Source organism: Salmo salar, chromosome ssa03, assembly GCF_905237065.1.
Source record: "Salmo salar chromosome ssa03, Ssal_v3.1, whole genome shotgun sequence".
Lineage (NCBI taxonomy): Eukaryota > Metazoa > Chordata > Actinopteri > Salmoniformes > Salmonidae > Salmo > Salmo salar.
The window spans coordinates 16,103,765-16,120,096 of NC_059444.1; the positions used below are offsets into that span (position 1 = coordinate 16,103,765).

General features: G+C 41.0%; 1 protein-coding gene across 1 annotated transcript; it reads left to right on the forward strand.

The window, feature by feature from the left end:
- Nucleotides 1–1,773: 1,773 nt before the first annotated feature.
- On the forward strand, nucleotides 1,774–7,455 carry LOC106599048 (retinol-binding protein 1). The gene is made up of 4 exons (XM_014190103.2): nucleotides 1,774–2,145; nucleotides 2,744–2,922; nucleotides 6,026–6,127; nucleotides 6,963–7,455. Exons 1-4 carry the CDS (start codon nucleotides 2,073–2,075, stop codon nucleotides 7,011–7,013), a joined length of 405 nt encoding a protein of 134 aa, XP_014045578.1. The 5' UTR covers nucleotides 1,774–2,072; the 3' UTR covers nucleotides 7,014–7,455.
- The last annotated feature ends 8,877 nt before the right edge of the window (nucleotides 7,456–16,332 follow it).

Below are 16,332 nucleotides of genomic sequence, written 5' to 3' on the forward strand. Positions count from 1 at the left end.
ATAATCCAGGCCTTCCTCATACACCGCCTGGTGTAAATGTCCTTAAGGGCCGTCCGCACCACCCTCTGTAGAGCCTTGCGGTTGAGGGGGGTGCAGTTGCCATACCAGGCGGTGATACAGCCGGTCAAGATGCTTTCGATGGTGCAGTTGTAGAACTTATTGAGGATCTGAGGGCCCATGCCAAATTTCTTCAGTCGCCTGAGTTTGAAGAGCCGCTGTTGCGCCTTCTTTGCCACGGTGTCTGTGTGATTGGTCCATGTCAGGTCCTCTATGATGTGCATGAAAAGGAACTTGAAACCTTTGACCCTCTCCACTATAGCCCATCTATGCAGATGGGGGCATGCACATGCCCTTGTTTCCTATAGTCCACGATCAGCTCCTTGGTTTTGAGGGATGTTGAGGGAGCGGCTGTTTTCCTGGTAACCCCTCTGCCAGGGCTCTAACCTCCTTCCTGTAGGCTGTCTCGTTGGCGTCGGCAATCAGGCCCACCAGCGTTGTATCGTCGGCAAACTTAATGATGGTGTTGGAGTCGTGTGTACAGGGAGTACAGTAGGGGGCTGAGCACACACCCCTGGGGGGCCCCTCCGTGTTGAGAGTCAGCGTGGCGGAGTTGTTGTCGCCTACCCTCCTCAATTGGGGTCTGCCTGTCAGGAGGTCCAGGATCCAGGGCCCTGAGCTTAATGATGAGCTTGGCGGGGACTATGCTATTGGAAGCTAAGCGCTAGTCAATAAACAGCATTCTCACGTAGGTATTCCTCAACCAGGTGAGATAGGGCAGTGCAATGGCGATTGCATCGTCCGTGAATCTGTTGGATCGGTATGCAAATTGTAATGGGTCCAGAGTATCAGGTAAGGTGGAGCTGATATGGTCCTTAACCAGCCGCTCAAAGCACTTCATGTTGACAGAGATGAGGGCTGCAGAGCGATAATCATTTACGCAGGTTACCTTTGTTTGCTTGCGTACAGGGACAATGGTATACATCTTGAAGCATGTGGGGAAACTATTACATTTTCTCTCCGCCCCATGGCAAAATTAGTAGAATTCCATGAAATTCGTTTTAAAACTGCAACTTTTTGAATTGCAGAAAATGTACTTTACCACTACAAAAAACACACTGGCACAGTCGTTAATTCATTGTATATTCTATGTTGGTTCAACATAATTTCATTGAAATGATGTGGAAACAACGTGTATTCAACTAGTGTGCGCCCAGTGGGAAAAGAATCCACTGCCAAGAGTGGGTGGCACCAACCAAATATCACTTAGGGCCCACATTTATTTTATCTTTATTTAACTAGGCAAGTCAGTTAAGAACAAATTCTTATTTCCAATGACTGCCTAGGAACAGTGGGTTAACTGCCTTGTTCGGGGGCAGAACGACAGATTTGTACCTTGTCAGCTCAGCTTCAATCTTGCAACCTTTGGGTTACTAGTCCAACGCTCTAACCAGTAGGCTACCTGTCGCCCTATAAGGCTAGGCGCCTCTCATGGAACAGATGGATTTTCCATTTTATTTACTTTGTCATAATAAATAATGCCACGTGGTGAAGAATAAATAAGTATCCTAAATATTTGAAGAAATTCTTGTCGTCTTTGAGTCAGCAGGAGACCGATTTTGCATCTCTATTCTTCCTCTCAATGTAAGCAGGTGCCTCTATTCTGGCAGAACACATGAGCTCTTCATTACCCGTTCTATATCCTTCTCCATTTGATGTCACACTGGGTGACTCAGAGCTGTCAGAGCAGTCGCCCACAACAGCGAGAAGTACTTTCAAGTAAGCACTCTCGAAATAGCTCATGCGTTAATTGTTAATTGGTGTTGGCTCTTCACCCACATGCAGTTTGGACAGGGACGCATAGGTTGGATTGGGGGTGCGATGAGGTAGTGGCTCAGCGACAGAGGCAGGGAATGAATTAGCGGAGTTCCAATTCTTTTAAAAAGTAATCGGATTAAAGTGGTTCTGGTTAAAATTGGAGGTACGGACAGCGGTCCGACATTCGATCGCAAATTAACAGCGGTATCGGATCTCCTTTTCACTGGAAATAAGGAAACTAGAAACACACAGCCAATATGCCAGTTGACCTGAATGGGTATTGGAAAATGATCTCCAATGACAACTTTGAGGAGTACATGAAAGCCCTCGGTGAGTTGTTCCAGCATCTTTCATGGAGTTGTGGTGTGCGGGGACTCCAACGTGGATGATGCTCGAAGATACTGGCACTGCGGCCAATATTTGCGCTCTAGGCATCAATCAAAACCTAAACCAGGTTTATAGCTAAGATTACCACACTGAATATATTGACAAATAGAGGGCTATAGCTGAAAGTTGGTTTATGAGCACTGGTAGATACTTACTGTTACTGACATATTTTTTTTAAATGATATTTTCAAAGGATGTCCAAAAAGAGGACAGGATTTACTGAGTTGGATCCAGTTCTAGGTTGGATCCAGTTCTAGGTTGGATCCAGTTCTAGGTTGGATCCAGTTCTAGGTTGGATTCAGTTCTAGGTTGGATCCAGTTCTAGGTTGGATCCAGTGCTAGGTTGGATCCAGTTCTAGGTTGGATCCAGTTCTAGGTTGGATCCAGTTCTAGGTTGGATCCTACTGAATAGTGCTTATTTCTCACTTAAAGCATAGTTTTTTAAAGGGGTAGGAGAGAATGAGTGTGATGTTTGGGGAGCCTTACTGGTCATTAGTATTAAACTCTCTCTTCTTTCCTTGGGTACACATCCATCGCACAGATGTAAATGTTGCCATTAGGAAAATTGCCAACTTGTTGAAGACCGACAAAGACATCAGTGTTGATGGTGATCACATGGTCATCAAGACCCTCAGTACCTTTAAGAACTACAACATGGATTTCCATGTTGGCAAGGAGTTTGAGGAAGATCTCTCAGGGGTGGATGACAGAAAATGCATGGTGAGTCTGTTGTACATTCAAACTACATTTTTATTTGGTCAAAACATCTTTCTGGATATAGACTGCATGAGAACAAAGAGTAAATGTGATGTCTCAGTATGATTTGATCAACCAAATGCCCTCTCAGATCCAAATGGCAGTCTTTATGTGCTTACCCACACATGACTGAATTACAACTGTGAATACAATGGGGCTTTGAGTTGACACTGATGGGGAAAAGGTAAATTGCTGCTTCAGAGGGAATCAGCTGAATAAGGCTAAAGAGGGTGGGTATAATTTGTGGAAAGTTCCAACAGGAATCTGTTCCAAAAACTTCGTAAGGTACAAGGTTGCCAACAAAAAACACATACAAGGTAGCATGATCACTTCACCTAGCTAACTAGCTGCCGAATAGGCATCAACTCAGCACGTAGCTTATTCTTAATGTTTGTCCATAGGTTACCAGAGTGAGGACAGACATTTTTTTGAATAAACGTGGTGAGTGAACCACTTAATGAAGTGGCCCACTCCCTACCCGGTATCTTATTCTGCCACTATACAACTTTGTATGCGTTGTTTGTTTGCAAACTGGTTATTTACAAAGTTTTTGGAACAGATTCCTGTTGGAACGTTCCACAAATTATACCCACCTGACTAAAGACACCTGAGTGCTGGAGAACACTTATGCCTATAGGGCCAAGCCCAGTTGCACTAAGGTAGCCTGGTTGAGCACCCACCATAGTTGCTGGAACTGCTTAAAAGGACAGCGTGAAAGGAAAAATATCCAAGCCAGCACAGTACAGTTTGGGTCAGCCTCAGTGTGAATCAGGCTAGAGGACAATGTTAGAAGGCTAGTCAGGATCTCTGAGAATTGATTCTGATCTGCATATTCTTCGCCTCAAAAAGAACTGCCCTTGTAAGTTTGTAGGCAAATTACTTTCCAAGCCCATTACATGCTGACTAGATCGGGCACGCAAGTGCGGCATCGTGCGCATGTTGAGTTTGTCCATCCACACCAGACGCGATCAGGACAACCAGGTTGAACTCTGAACCAGCTATATTAATTTGGCGACAGGTCAAAACATATGAAACATTCATGGCCATTTAGCTAGGTAGCTTGCTGTTGCTAGCTAATTTGTCCTGAGATATAAACATTGGGTTGTTATTTTACTTGATATTTACGTCCTTTTTTTCTGGATCATTTTAGAATTTTGACCCATTTAGAGTCACAAAATTGTGTGTTCTCTACTCCGACAATGAATCCACAGATAAAAGGAGAAACCTAGTTTGTTTCTAGTAATCTCTCCTTCTTGATATGGCGGTTGGCAACCAACTTTAAGGTGCATTACCACCACCAATTGGACTGGAGTGTGGGCCTCAGTTCATCTTTCAATCACTGACGTGGGTATATGTTCCTAAAAACCAATCAGGGGAGGGGAGAGGCAGGACTTGCAGCGAGTCAAGCTCAAAAATAGAACCAAGTTCTATTTTAGCACCTGGCTACGAGTTTGGATGAAATGATTGAATAACATGCATGTGTACATTTATTTTGCAACGCTCCCACCACTAACGCGAGCGGTGTGGTCAGCATGTTAGCCATCACCTTGTGCGCTGCTGCGAGTAGGCTACAATCAGGGAATTGTAACGGTCATCGTAAGGAGTGGACCAAAATGCAGCGGGTATATTTATCATCTTCTTTAATGAAGGAAAAAACACTTAAACAAAATAAACTACGAAAACAGTCCTGTAAGGTACACAGACTACACAGGAGACAACCACCCACAAAACACAAGAGAAAACGAACCCAACTAAATATGGCCTCCAATTAGAGGCAACGACAACCAGCTGCCTCTAATTGGAGGTCCTACCAAAACCAACATAGAAAAACTAGAACATAACCAAAAACACACAAACCAAACACGACCTGCCACGCCCTGACCAAACAATAACCAATAACCCCTTATACTGGTCAGGACTTGACAGGAATGAAATGACGTAATCTGTTATTGACCACTGGGACAACTATTTAATGTTCCAATTTACCATTTGTGAGTCCAATTCATAAAGACTTTACTATACCTTTATGATTATTTACAATTAACTCCTGACTTGTTTATGTCATGAAAGAGCTGGTGTGTATAGTATCTGGTCAGTATTGTGTATATATATATATATATATATATCACAGAAATCGCCGTGTTGAAGTGACCAAAATGCAGCCGGGATGTGAATACTCATCTTTTAATGATAATGAATAAAGCAAACAAGCACGGCTAAAGACAGGTTAACAGGCTATACTTACAATAATAGCAGTGCTAACGAAACAACCCAGATGACAAACACACTCCTAATATATGACTCCCAATCAGGAACAACGATAACCAGCTGTCCCTGATCGGGAGCCACACAGACCAACATAGAAACAGACATCCCAGAACACACATACACAGACTTCTTCTGCCACGTCCTGACCAAAATACTACACAACTACTCTCTCTGCTGGTCAGGATGTGACAATATATAGTCAGAATGACTTAGCACTAGAATTCTCCTGTTGGTATGAATATGAACTGGCTTGGTGTAGTATTTTGAAAATGCTGATGGGTTAAGTGGTCATATCAAAATGGTTGACTCTCTGTGAAGTAGCTGGTTGTGATAACGGTACAGGCACTGCACTGACCTGACCTGTATAGAACTGCATTCTCGTGTTTCTCTTTTTTAAATGTTTTAGTTTTTATTGGTATTATTACCTTTATTGTGCATTGTTGGGAAAGAGCTCGCAACTTCTCAACTTAAGCATTTCACTGTTCTGTTTTACACCTGCTGTATCCTGTACATGTGACAAAAAAACGTGAAACTTGGTGACTTCAACAACATGGGAAGAAGATCTCGTTCAAGTCCTTTAGCATATTATTTTCTCCATCTTGTAACAGTAAACTCAACAAAAGTTATTTTTGCTCTGCTGAGAAAAGTGTGTGTTTGTTTGCAAGCTTCTGTCTGCATGTGTGTTCCCTGTAAGTTGTTCTACATACGGTCATGCACACTCTGTGTGTGTGCGTGTGGGTGGGTCATGCTCCTAACTGACAGTAGAATGCATAATGGTGTCTCTCCTTTCTTCCCGTAGACCACTATCTCATGGGAGGGGGACAAGCTGGTGTGTGTTCAGAAGGGAGAGAAGGAGGGCCGAGGCTGGACCCATTGGGTGGAGGGAGATGTGCTTCATCTGGTAAGAGAGTCTATTCATGTCATTTGAATGCAAGTCTACTTCCTCAGTTCCTGATTTAACTTTTTGTCACAACATATCTCAAATCAGGTGATTTAAAAAAATATATATATATAGATCGATAGGCTATAGAAAAAAATAGCAGAGATGAAAACTTGCATTGTTTTTGTATGATTCAGTTTTGTTCAAATATAGCTGGTTTCTGGCTTTGGTAACCTCGTAAACAAGATTTGAACAAAAGATGAACCACCGGGGGAAATACTGCATGACTAAATTCATAAACTTTGTGGATAGGATTGGAGTCTAAGGACCCTTAATAGAATTGTCCCTTTTATAGTGCACCCCTGGTCAACCCATACACAAACATTAGTACATTTACTGACCTCTACAATGACTTCATTACCTTGTCATTACTGATTTTCATTGCTATGATTATTGTCATTAAAGCTAAATAAAAAGCTAAATAAAGTTGACTGCCAACTTATTGAGTCAAAGGGATTCCAACAGATGTTCACAATCTTTGGCCATTAAATTATTCATTAGCAAAGTGTCTCCCTGGAGTCACTAATCCCCGGATCACTGAACAACCGCGGCCTCTGATGGTTAGAAATACACCTGCAAGTACAAGTGTTTTGACTGGTTATTCTCCATAGAGGAGATTGATTTACTGCAACCATTTTTGATGTCTTCACAGCTGTTTACCTCAATTAATGATGATGATAATGATGATTTATTTCTCTCTCTGCACAAACAAATAAAGAATGAATCAAAGGGATTTATTAAAAATCCTGTTCAATCTCTCGATGGAACATAATTTTACCTTCTGTTCTCTCTGCAGGAGCTGAGAGTTTGTGGAGTTGTGTGCAAGCAGGTTTTCCAGAAAACCTAAACCAGCACTGGAACAGAACGGCGCACCCGGCCTGAGAGCGCAAGACAGACATGAACATGACCCGAGCCTGTGACAGAGAACCCCTATTGTCATCATCTGTATGCCCATCCATCCATTCATCCTTTCTTCCTTATTTCCATCCATCCTTTTACATTTAATTCCATCGAGACTGTTACCTTGCCCCACTCAAACTATCCACAACAGGGATGATGTAACAAAAAGGAAAACAACTGTTCATCACTGTACTGTAACTGTCTCAGGGCGGGTGCTCAATTGATTAACATGTTATATGTGTATTTATGCATTTGCACTGCAGTAGGTGTGGTAGGCTTTGTGATTAGTGCCTCAATCTCTGATGATGCACCGGACTGATAACTGGTGGTGAGCTTGACCACTACCAAGGAAGGTTTCAGTGTAAATTCAACTAATATTTGGGCCATGAGAGAAGCAGTGAAATTAATTCAAACACACAAACTTTGGATGTGTCATATGCGTCGTAATGATCGGACCAAACTGCAGCGGGTATGTGAAACGTCTTCTTGATTTATTAAAGAAATGAACACTGACCAAAAGCACGACGAAAACCAGTCCTGTAAGGTACTCTGACTATACATGGAACAACCACCCACAAAACACAAGACAAAAACCCCTACTTAAATATGGCCTCCAATTAGAAGCAACGATAACCAGCTGCTTCTAATTGGAGGTCGTTCCCAAAACTAACATAGAAATAGACAAACTAGAAAACCCACATAGAAATAGAAAACATAGAACATAAACCAAAAACCCCGAAACACACTAAACAAACACACCCCTGCCACGTCCTGACCAAACTACAAAACAAATAACCCCTTTTACTGGTCAGGACGTGACAGGATGCTACATTTTAGGATGCATAAAGAAATGAAAAATCTGTATAGAAAAGAGTGAAGTAAAGAATACAAATAAATGTAAGAAGATGCAGTGATCACGTATCATGTAACCAGGAAAACTGGATTTGATAAAGACAAATTCATGAAATTGAATGTAAAAAAATTTATAAAAAATTCAAGTCACAGTTTGTCTCTTTGTATCTAAAAAGTCCACTCTTACCTTTGATCATTTAAAAGTACCCTTTCCCAATCCCAGCGACAGACATACCTCTGGAGACAGACAGACAGACAGACCTCTGGAGACAGACAGACAGACATGGAGAGAGAAGAAAAAAGGTAATCACTCATATTGACTAAACCAATCAAATCAATACATTTTAATCTATAAAGCCCAACAGTTATCACAAAGTGCTTTATGTTGTCCATTCTCACAAATTCTGGCTTACATAATCAATCAACCAATCAATGAGCAGCCCATTAAGCAATCTATCAAACAGTTATCATCACTTGCCTTCTCATACCTTTTCACTTTGCTTACAGTGGCGATTTTAGCATGTAAATCTTGGTGGGGCAAAAATAAAAAGTGGGATGCATGCCAGCAAAGCCACTATAACAGTGTCAAACAGTGCCCACAAACTGTTAGGGCCTACATAAAGCTGTTAGGACTCTGCTAACAGCAGAGTCCCAACATCTTATCACCGCTACACCTGTCTATCAGCAGAGTCTTGTCTGGCAGCAAAACAGTTCATTCAGCCTCATTTACTGCCTTTTAAAAAAACATAGCTGATATGGCTGACTTGCTTAAACAAATGTGGTTTCTAATGACAATTGAGATGTACAAACTATGGCATAAGGGGACGACATATAATATCCAACAAGTAATCAAACAATTCCACAACAACTACCTAATACACACAAATCTAAAGGGATGGAATAAGAATATGTACACATAAATATATGGATGAGCGATGGCCGAGCGGCATAGGCAAGGTACAATAGATGGTATAAGGTACAGTATATACATATGATATGAGTAATGTAAGATATGTTAACATTATTAAAGTGCCATTGTTTAAAGTGACTAGTGATCCATTTATTAAAGTGGCCAGTGATTTGAGTCTCTATGTAGGCAGCAGCCTCTCTGAGTTAGTGATTGTTTAGCAGTCTGATGGCCTTGAGATAAAAGCTGTTTTTCAGTCTCTCAGTCCCAGCTTTGATGCGTGGTCAACAGTCAATGTAACTATTTCTTCAGCACTTTTGAAATGTACAGCGATAGGATTCCGAACATGGGCCGTTCTTACAGTGTACTCCCTGTACAACAAGTCAGAACCGTAGGATAAATAAAGGAGGCATATAAACAGACAATGAAAGCTCTTACAATATTCAATGATTACATTTCTCTAAAACAGAATATAGGCTACATGTGCACCACCAAGTTAGAACATTAGGTGAAATTAAGAGGTGAAAATAGACCAAATTATTAGGGTGAGGCACATTGAACGCTGTTCGGGTCTTTGCCTGTCAAAAAAGATACATGTCATATAACACTATTTGACGCGTTAAATAATCTTTTAATTTGACTCGTCAAATAACACAATTCTATAATAGAATGTTATGTGTGCTGAATTTGCACGTGCAAGCCAAGCGCCACCACTACTATCAGTAGCACTGTCAAAGCTGTACCAAAAAAGTTGGTAAACAAGCACACACCGGGCCATGAACGATGTGTTTACAATACTGCATTGGTGAAAATAGACCAAATTATTAGGGTGAGGCACATGGGCTACTTACAGCTCACTATACAACATACACTTAGTATTACTTTCTTAGCTACAGTATACATATATCCCTGGCATATTGCATCATTTATGCAGCAGCATACAAGACATTTTTGGACTCACCTTCTGAAGGTGGCGCAGCAGTCCTTTGTGGGCAAATTTTGTCATCAGACTTTGCCATTGAAGTCTGGCATTCTCTGGAGAAAAAAAACACATACAGCCACTCCATTGAATAGCAGGCTAACATTAGTGGTTGCTTTGCAATGCTTGCAGTTAGCCACTGATTCCTTCCGAACGACTCATTGTTGAATTTGCGATTTCCAACTTGTTGTGTAATCTTTATGTCCAATGGCCGATGAGCACCTATTCATTTTATCTATAATTTCTGTTCATTATTTCTCTTCATATGACAAGGATTAAAAGGATTTGCCAGTAGATTGTCGACTTGATTCAGGATGATGACTGCTCTAGCTAAGACTTTGAAAGTATGATGTTGACATGATCAGTCCAATCAAAGCTTCTGTACATATAGCGTGATTTGACGTCATTTTATCTGTGTCCAATGACCTTGAGTCTTCTTGGAAGGGTGCTTGTAATATAACTCTATGGCAGGACCCAAAGGGCTGAAATTTTGGATGTCTACCCTTACTACGCACTTAAACTTGGCAATGATGTAGTGTCCCCATGAGTGACAGAACACTGAGCCAATCACGGCGCAATGCTCCTTTTTTCTGCTGGCTTGCCCCACCACCACAGAAAGCACTGAGCTAGGCTGAAACACCTGTATTTTGGAGCTGCCTTACTCAAGAAAACAAAAAAGAGACCATGTTTGTATGCGGCTTTATTAACTTAATTATTATATATATATATATATATATATATATATATATATATATATATATATATATATATATATATATATATATACTGCTCAAAAAAATAAAGGGAACACTTAAACAACACAATGTAACTCCAAGTCAATCACACTTCTGTGAAATCAAACTGTCCACTTAGGAAGCAACACTGATTGACAATAAATTGCACATGCTGTTGTGCAAATGGAATAGACAACAGGTGGAAATTATAGGCAATTAGCAAGACACCCCCAATAAAGGAGTGGTTCTGCAGGTGGGGACCACAGACCGCTTCTCAGTTCCTATGCTTCCTGGCTGATGTTTTGGTCACTTTTGAATGCTGGCGGTGCTTTCACTCTAGTGGTAGCATGAGACGGAGTCTACAACCCACACAAGTGGCTCAGGTAGTGCAGCTCATCCAGGATGGCACATCAATGCGAGCTGTGGCAAGAAGGTTTGTTGTGTCTGTCAGCGTAGTGTCCAGAGCATGGAGGCGCTACCAGGAGACAGGCCAGTACACCAGGAGACGTGGAGGAGGCCGTAGGAGGGCAACAACCCAGCAGCAGGACCGCTACCTCCGCCTTTGTGCAAGGGGGAGCAGGAGAAGCACTGCCAGAGCCCTGCAAAATGACCTCCAGCAGGCCACAAATGTGCATGTGTCTGCTCAAATGGTCAGAAACAGACTCCATGAGGGTGGTATGAGGGCCCGACGTCCACAGGTGGGGGTTGTGCTTACAGCCCAACACCGTGCAGGACGTTTGGCATTTGCCAGAGAACACCAAGATTGGCAAATTCGCCACTGGCGCCCTGTGCTCTTCACAGATGAAAGCAGGTTCACACTGAGCACGTGACAGACGTGACAGAGTCTGGAGACGCCGTGGAGAACGTTCTGCTGCCTGCAACATCCTCCAGCATGACCGGTTTGGCGGTGGGTCAGTCATGGTGTGGGGTGGCATTTCTTTGGGGGGCCGCACAGCCCTCCATGTGCTCACCAGAGGTTGCCTGACTGCCATTAGGTACCAAGATGAGATCCTCAGACCCCTTGTGAGACCATATGCTGGTGCGGTTGGCCCTGGGTTCCTCCTAATGCAAGACAATGCTAGACCTCATGTGGCTGGAGTGTGTCAGCAGTTCCTGCAAGAGGAAGGCATTGATGCTATGGACTGGCCCGCCCATTCCCCAGACCTGAATCCAATTGAGCACATCTGGGACATCATGTCTCGCTCCATCCACCAACGCCACGTTGCACCACAGACTGTCCAGGAGTTGACGGATGCTTTAGTCCAGGTCTGGGAGGAGATCCCTCAGGAGACCATCCGCCACCTCATCAGGAGTATGCCCAAGCGTTGTAGGGAGGTCATACAGGCACGCGGAGGCCACACACACTACTGAGCCTCATTTTGACTTGTTTTAAGGACATTACATCAAAGTTGGATCAGCCTGTAGTGTGGTTTTCCACTTTAATTTTGAGTGTGACTCCAAATCCAGACCTCCATGGGTTGATAAATTGGATTTCCATTGATTATTTTTGTGTGATTTTGTTGTCAGCACATTCAACTATGTAAAGAAAAAAGTATTTAATAAGATTATTTCTTTCATTCAGATCTAGGATGTGTTGTTTAAGTGTTCCCTTTATTAATTTTTTTGAGCAGTGTATATATATATATATATATAATTTTTTTTTTAATGTATTTTATTTATTTATTTTTTGCAAAAAATGTGGGGCCCTGAATGACTGGTCGCCACTGGCCAGCTGGCTGCTGTCTTCCTCTCCTCCTTTCTAATTTTCATATTCTGTCTTTTTCTCCATCTCTTTCTTTCTTTCGTCTCTCCCTCTTCATTCCCTCTTTAGCTCAAGCTGTCCCTCCATCCTTTTCTCCACCTCATTCCTCAAATTCTCCTTCACAATTTATTTTCCCCTTAACCCCTCCTCCCGTCCCTCCACACTCAATCTTGATCTCTTTTCAAAAGTTTCCCTCGCCTCTCGAGCTTTCATTCTCATCTCTTCCATCCACAACTTGTTTCTCTCTTGCCATCTCTCCTCCATCTCTTCTGCCATCTCTCTTTCCATGTCTTCCTCTTCAATTTCATGATCTCCCAATCATCTCCCTCTTCCTCCTCCAGCCGCATATATCTCATTTGTGAATGTTGTCTAAGAGAGAGAAAACTGTGATCATAATTGTAGTCATATGTTTATAGCAAAGTTGTGTGAATGCTATAGCATAGCATGCATGCGTACTGCTAAACCCTTCTAGAATATTGCCAGATTTTTACAACCTGATTATGACATATCTTAGTCCCAAATCGCACCCTGGGGGCATGCCATTTAATGTGTCAAGCAGATTACATGTTTTCTTTGCCATTTCCAAAACGTAGCAATGTTAAAGACATGCTACCCCAAAGTAGTTCAAATTAATGTTTTAATTTTATTAGCTAAACAAAACTTGTTTAAACAGCGAAATTGTCGCGGAAACCAGCATTGTTTGCATAGCGATGATGAAAAGAACGTCATTTAGGCTGTAATGATCTCCTAAATTCTAATCATTAGGTCATCACACTGTTGATATAGCAACGGACGCTAATAGTTTATCCAATCCCATTGTGACGTAGAGGGGACACTATTTGGCCGGGGGACACTATTTGACATGACAGGCCCTGTTTAAACGTAGTGCACTATATAGGGAATAGGGTACCATTTGGGACGTATCCCATGTCTCACTGTGACATCATGCACTGTAGTGTAAGGAGCAGCATGTAGTCTAGACTAGCCTTCCCTGTGGCTCAGGTGGTAGAGCATGGTGTGTGCAACGCCAGGATTGTGGGTTTGATTCCCACGGGGGGCCAGTACAAAAAAAAAAAATGCATGAAATGAAAATGAAATGTATGTATTCACTACTGTAAGTCGCTCTGGATAAGAGCGTCTGCTAAATGACTAAAATGTAGAGGTTAGAGAGGCGAGCCAGCAACCTATTCAATACTTTTAGATTTGCACTACAGTAGGTTTCCAAGACAACCCATGAGCACCATGTCACCCTTCATATTCATACACTGTTTTGTCACAGTGCTGTTGTCATAGAGATATTCATTGTTCTAATTATATTTCAGTGTTAACATGACTAATCTAACCATGACAACTCAGAGTTATACACTTTTATTTTATTTTTATTTCACCTTTATTTAACCAGGTAGGCAAGTTGAGAACAAGTTCTCATTTACAACTGCGACCTGGCCAAGATAAAGCAAAGCAGTTCGACACATATAACAACACAGAGTTACACAAAAATAAGTCTATATACAATGTGAGCAAATGAGGTGAGATAAGAGAGGTAAAGGCAATAAATAGGCCATGGTGGCGAAGTAAATACAATATAGCAATTAAAACACTGGAATGGTAGATTTGACAGTAAATGAGTGTGCAAAGTAGAAATACATTTTACATTTTAGTCATTTAGCAGACACTCTTATCCAGAGCAACTTACAGTAGTGAATGCATACATTTCATTCAATTTCATACATTTTTTTTTTTTCTGTGCTGGCCCCCCGTGGGAATCGAACCCACAACCCTGGTGTTGCAAACACCATGCTCTACCAACTGAGCTACAGGGAAGGCAATTCATAGACATTCAGAACCATTGAATCAATAGTACTTACATTTTGGCTGCCTCACAAATATGTATTATCATTAGACACCCATATACAAGCAAGTATCCAACCTGTCGGCCTACGTAACGTTACTTTTCTCTATGTAATCAAAAGTTAAAACGTCAAAGCACGCTGCAGGTGTTTTTGGACAAAATCATGCATTTCCTAAAAACTCATAAACTTCTGACATTACTTGGAGATATTACCAAAACCCAGATTACATAAAATCCAATTAAATGAACGTTTTATTGCTCCCAGAAATGTTGATTTAATGAACACTTACCAATTATTTCATCCAATTATTTACTCCTGATTTAAAGAACTTGCTCTGGATTCAAATGAAAAGGAGGATCATTCCACGAAATAAGTCCCTTTTTCAACTTGGTGAAAATAAATCAGTTTTATTTCCCATAATTTTAACATTCTGTCAACTTCATAAAAAACATGTTTCCCCACTATATTAAGTTCCAAATAAAGTAACAGGGTTGATGATTTCATCTTAAATCAACCATAAATCCCCTTGTGACAGGTGGAATGGAAGCGTGTTGTGTGCAATGGGGAGGGGCAATTGAATGCAAGCTACAACAAAAATTTTAAATTGTTAAAACATTTCAAGCATGTCTATCTAATGGTAACAGGGTTGGCGTGTTATGCTCAACCCACTCAGTTTTACACCACAAAATACCAGAAAATTACCAAAAAGAAAACAACCAGCTGACCTGCTTTTACAATATGGTTTTAGTATTAGATGGGTTTTTTAAGGAAACATTTTGCCATATTAAAACGAGAGTTTAGTTCACATAACAGGTTTGACCTTAAAAGGGACAGGTTTTTATTAACCTCAAAATGAATCACTAATAATAATCTCCAGAAATGACTTTGTCAAAGCAACAAAATAACCATGGCTTTACAATGATGGTGAAAACGTGTTGGGTTAAGTGGATTAAAGTATTCCTCGAAGTCACATTGGGTGCATAAAGGGACATGCCACTTTAGCAAGTCTTTATCCATATTATTGAATTATACATGTGGTCTATATTAAAGGGCACTTAATGTAATATAACAGGCTCAATTTGTATGTAAAATATCAAAGAGACTAAATGGACTAATTTTGTGGAACGACCCAGGAAACTCTCAAAGGTATAGCGGCATTCAGCAATGGCTTCTCAATGTAGGGAAAAAAAGATGGAGTGCTTGCCTCTTGCTCAGTCTTTCTCTAACTGCCTCTCTCCCACTCTATCCTCATGGCAACCCCTTTATGATGTCATCATCCATGATGACATCACACCAAGCTAACATTTTGGACAGTCTAGATAGATTCATTCTGGATTCTCAGGTCATTGTAAAGTTACCCTGTTTTCTGATGAAGCTATAACTGTGCTTATGGTTTTGGACAATATGGGTTTTCTTTCTAGAAGAGCAGAAAGGCACTGTTCTGTTCCAATCAAATCTAGTCAAATATCCTGACAAATCCAGTGCCTTCAGAAAGTATTCACACCCCTTGACTTTTTCCAAATGTTGATGTGTTACAGCCTGAATTTAAAATTGATTACAGTGAGATGTTATGTTACTGGCCTACACACAATACCCCATAATGTCAAAGTGTAATTCTGTTTTTCGAATTTTTGTTAAAAAAATAAAATAAGAAAAGCTGAAATGTCTTGAGTTACTAAGTATTCAACCCCTTTGTTATGGCAAGCCTAAATAAGTTCAGGAGTAAATTAGATATTTCTGTACATTTTCAATACATTTCAAAAAACATGTTTTCACTGTCATTATGGGGTAGATGGGTGAGAGAAAATCTATTTAATCCATTTTGAATTCAGGATGTAACAACAAAATGTGGAATAAGTTAATGGGCATAAATACTTTCAGAAGGCACTGTAGGTACTGTGTAGATAAGACCAATAATCCTTAGAGAGGGGATGATATTGCATTCATTTCATATTCCTAAAAGGTAATTGAGTGATTGTAGGTGTCTGGGTGTCTCTGATATCCTCTTATACACTACATACTCTCACCCAGTTGTCTTGTCTGCTAGAAGCACTAAATCTCTGCCATAGAAACGTCACCATGACAATGAGTACAAACATAAAAGACAGGGTGATGGGTGTATCGCATTACGTTGAGGCAATGAGAGTTATGGGTTGAGATGAGGAAAGTTTTTTTTTTA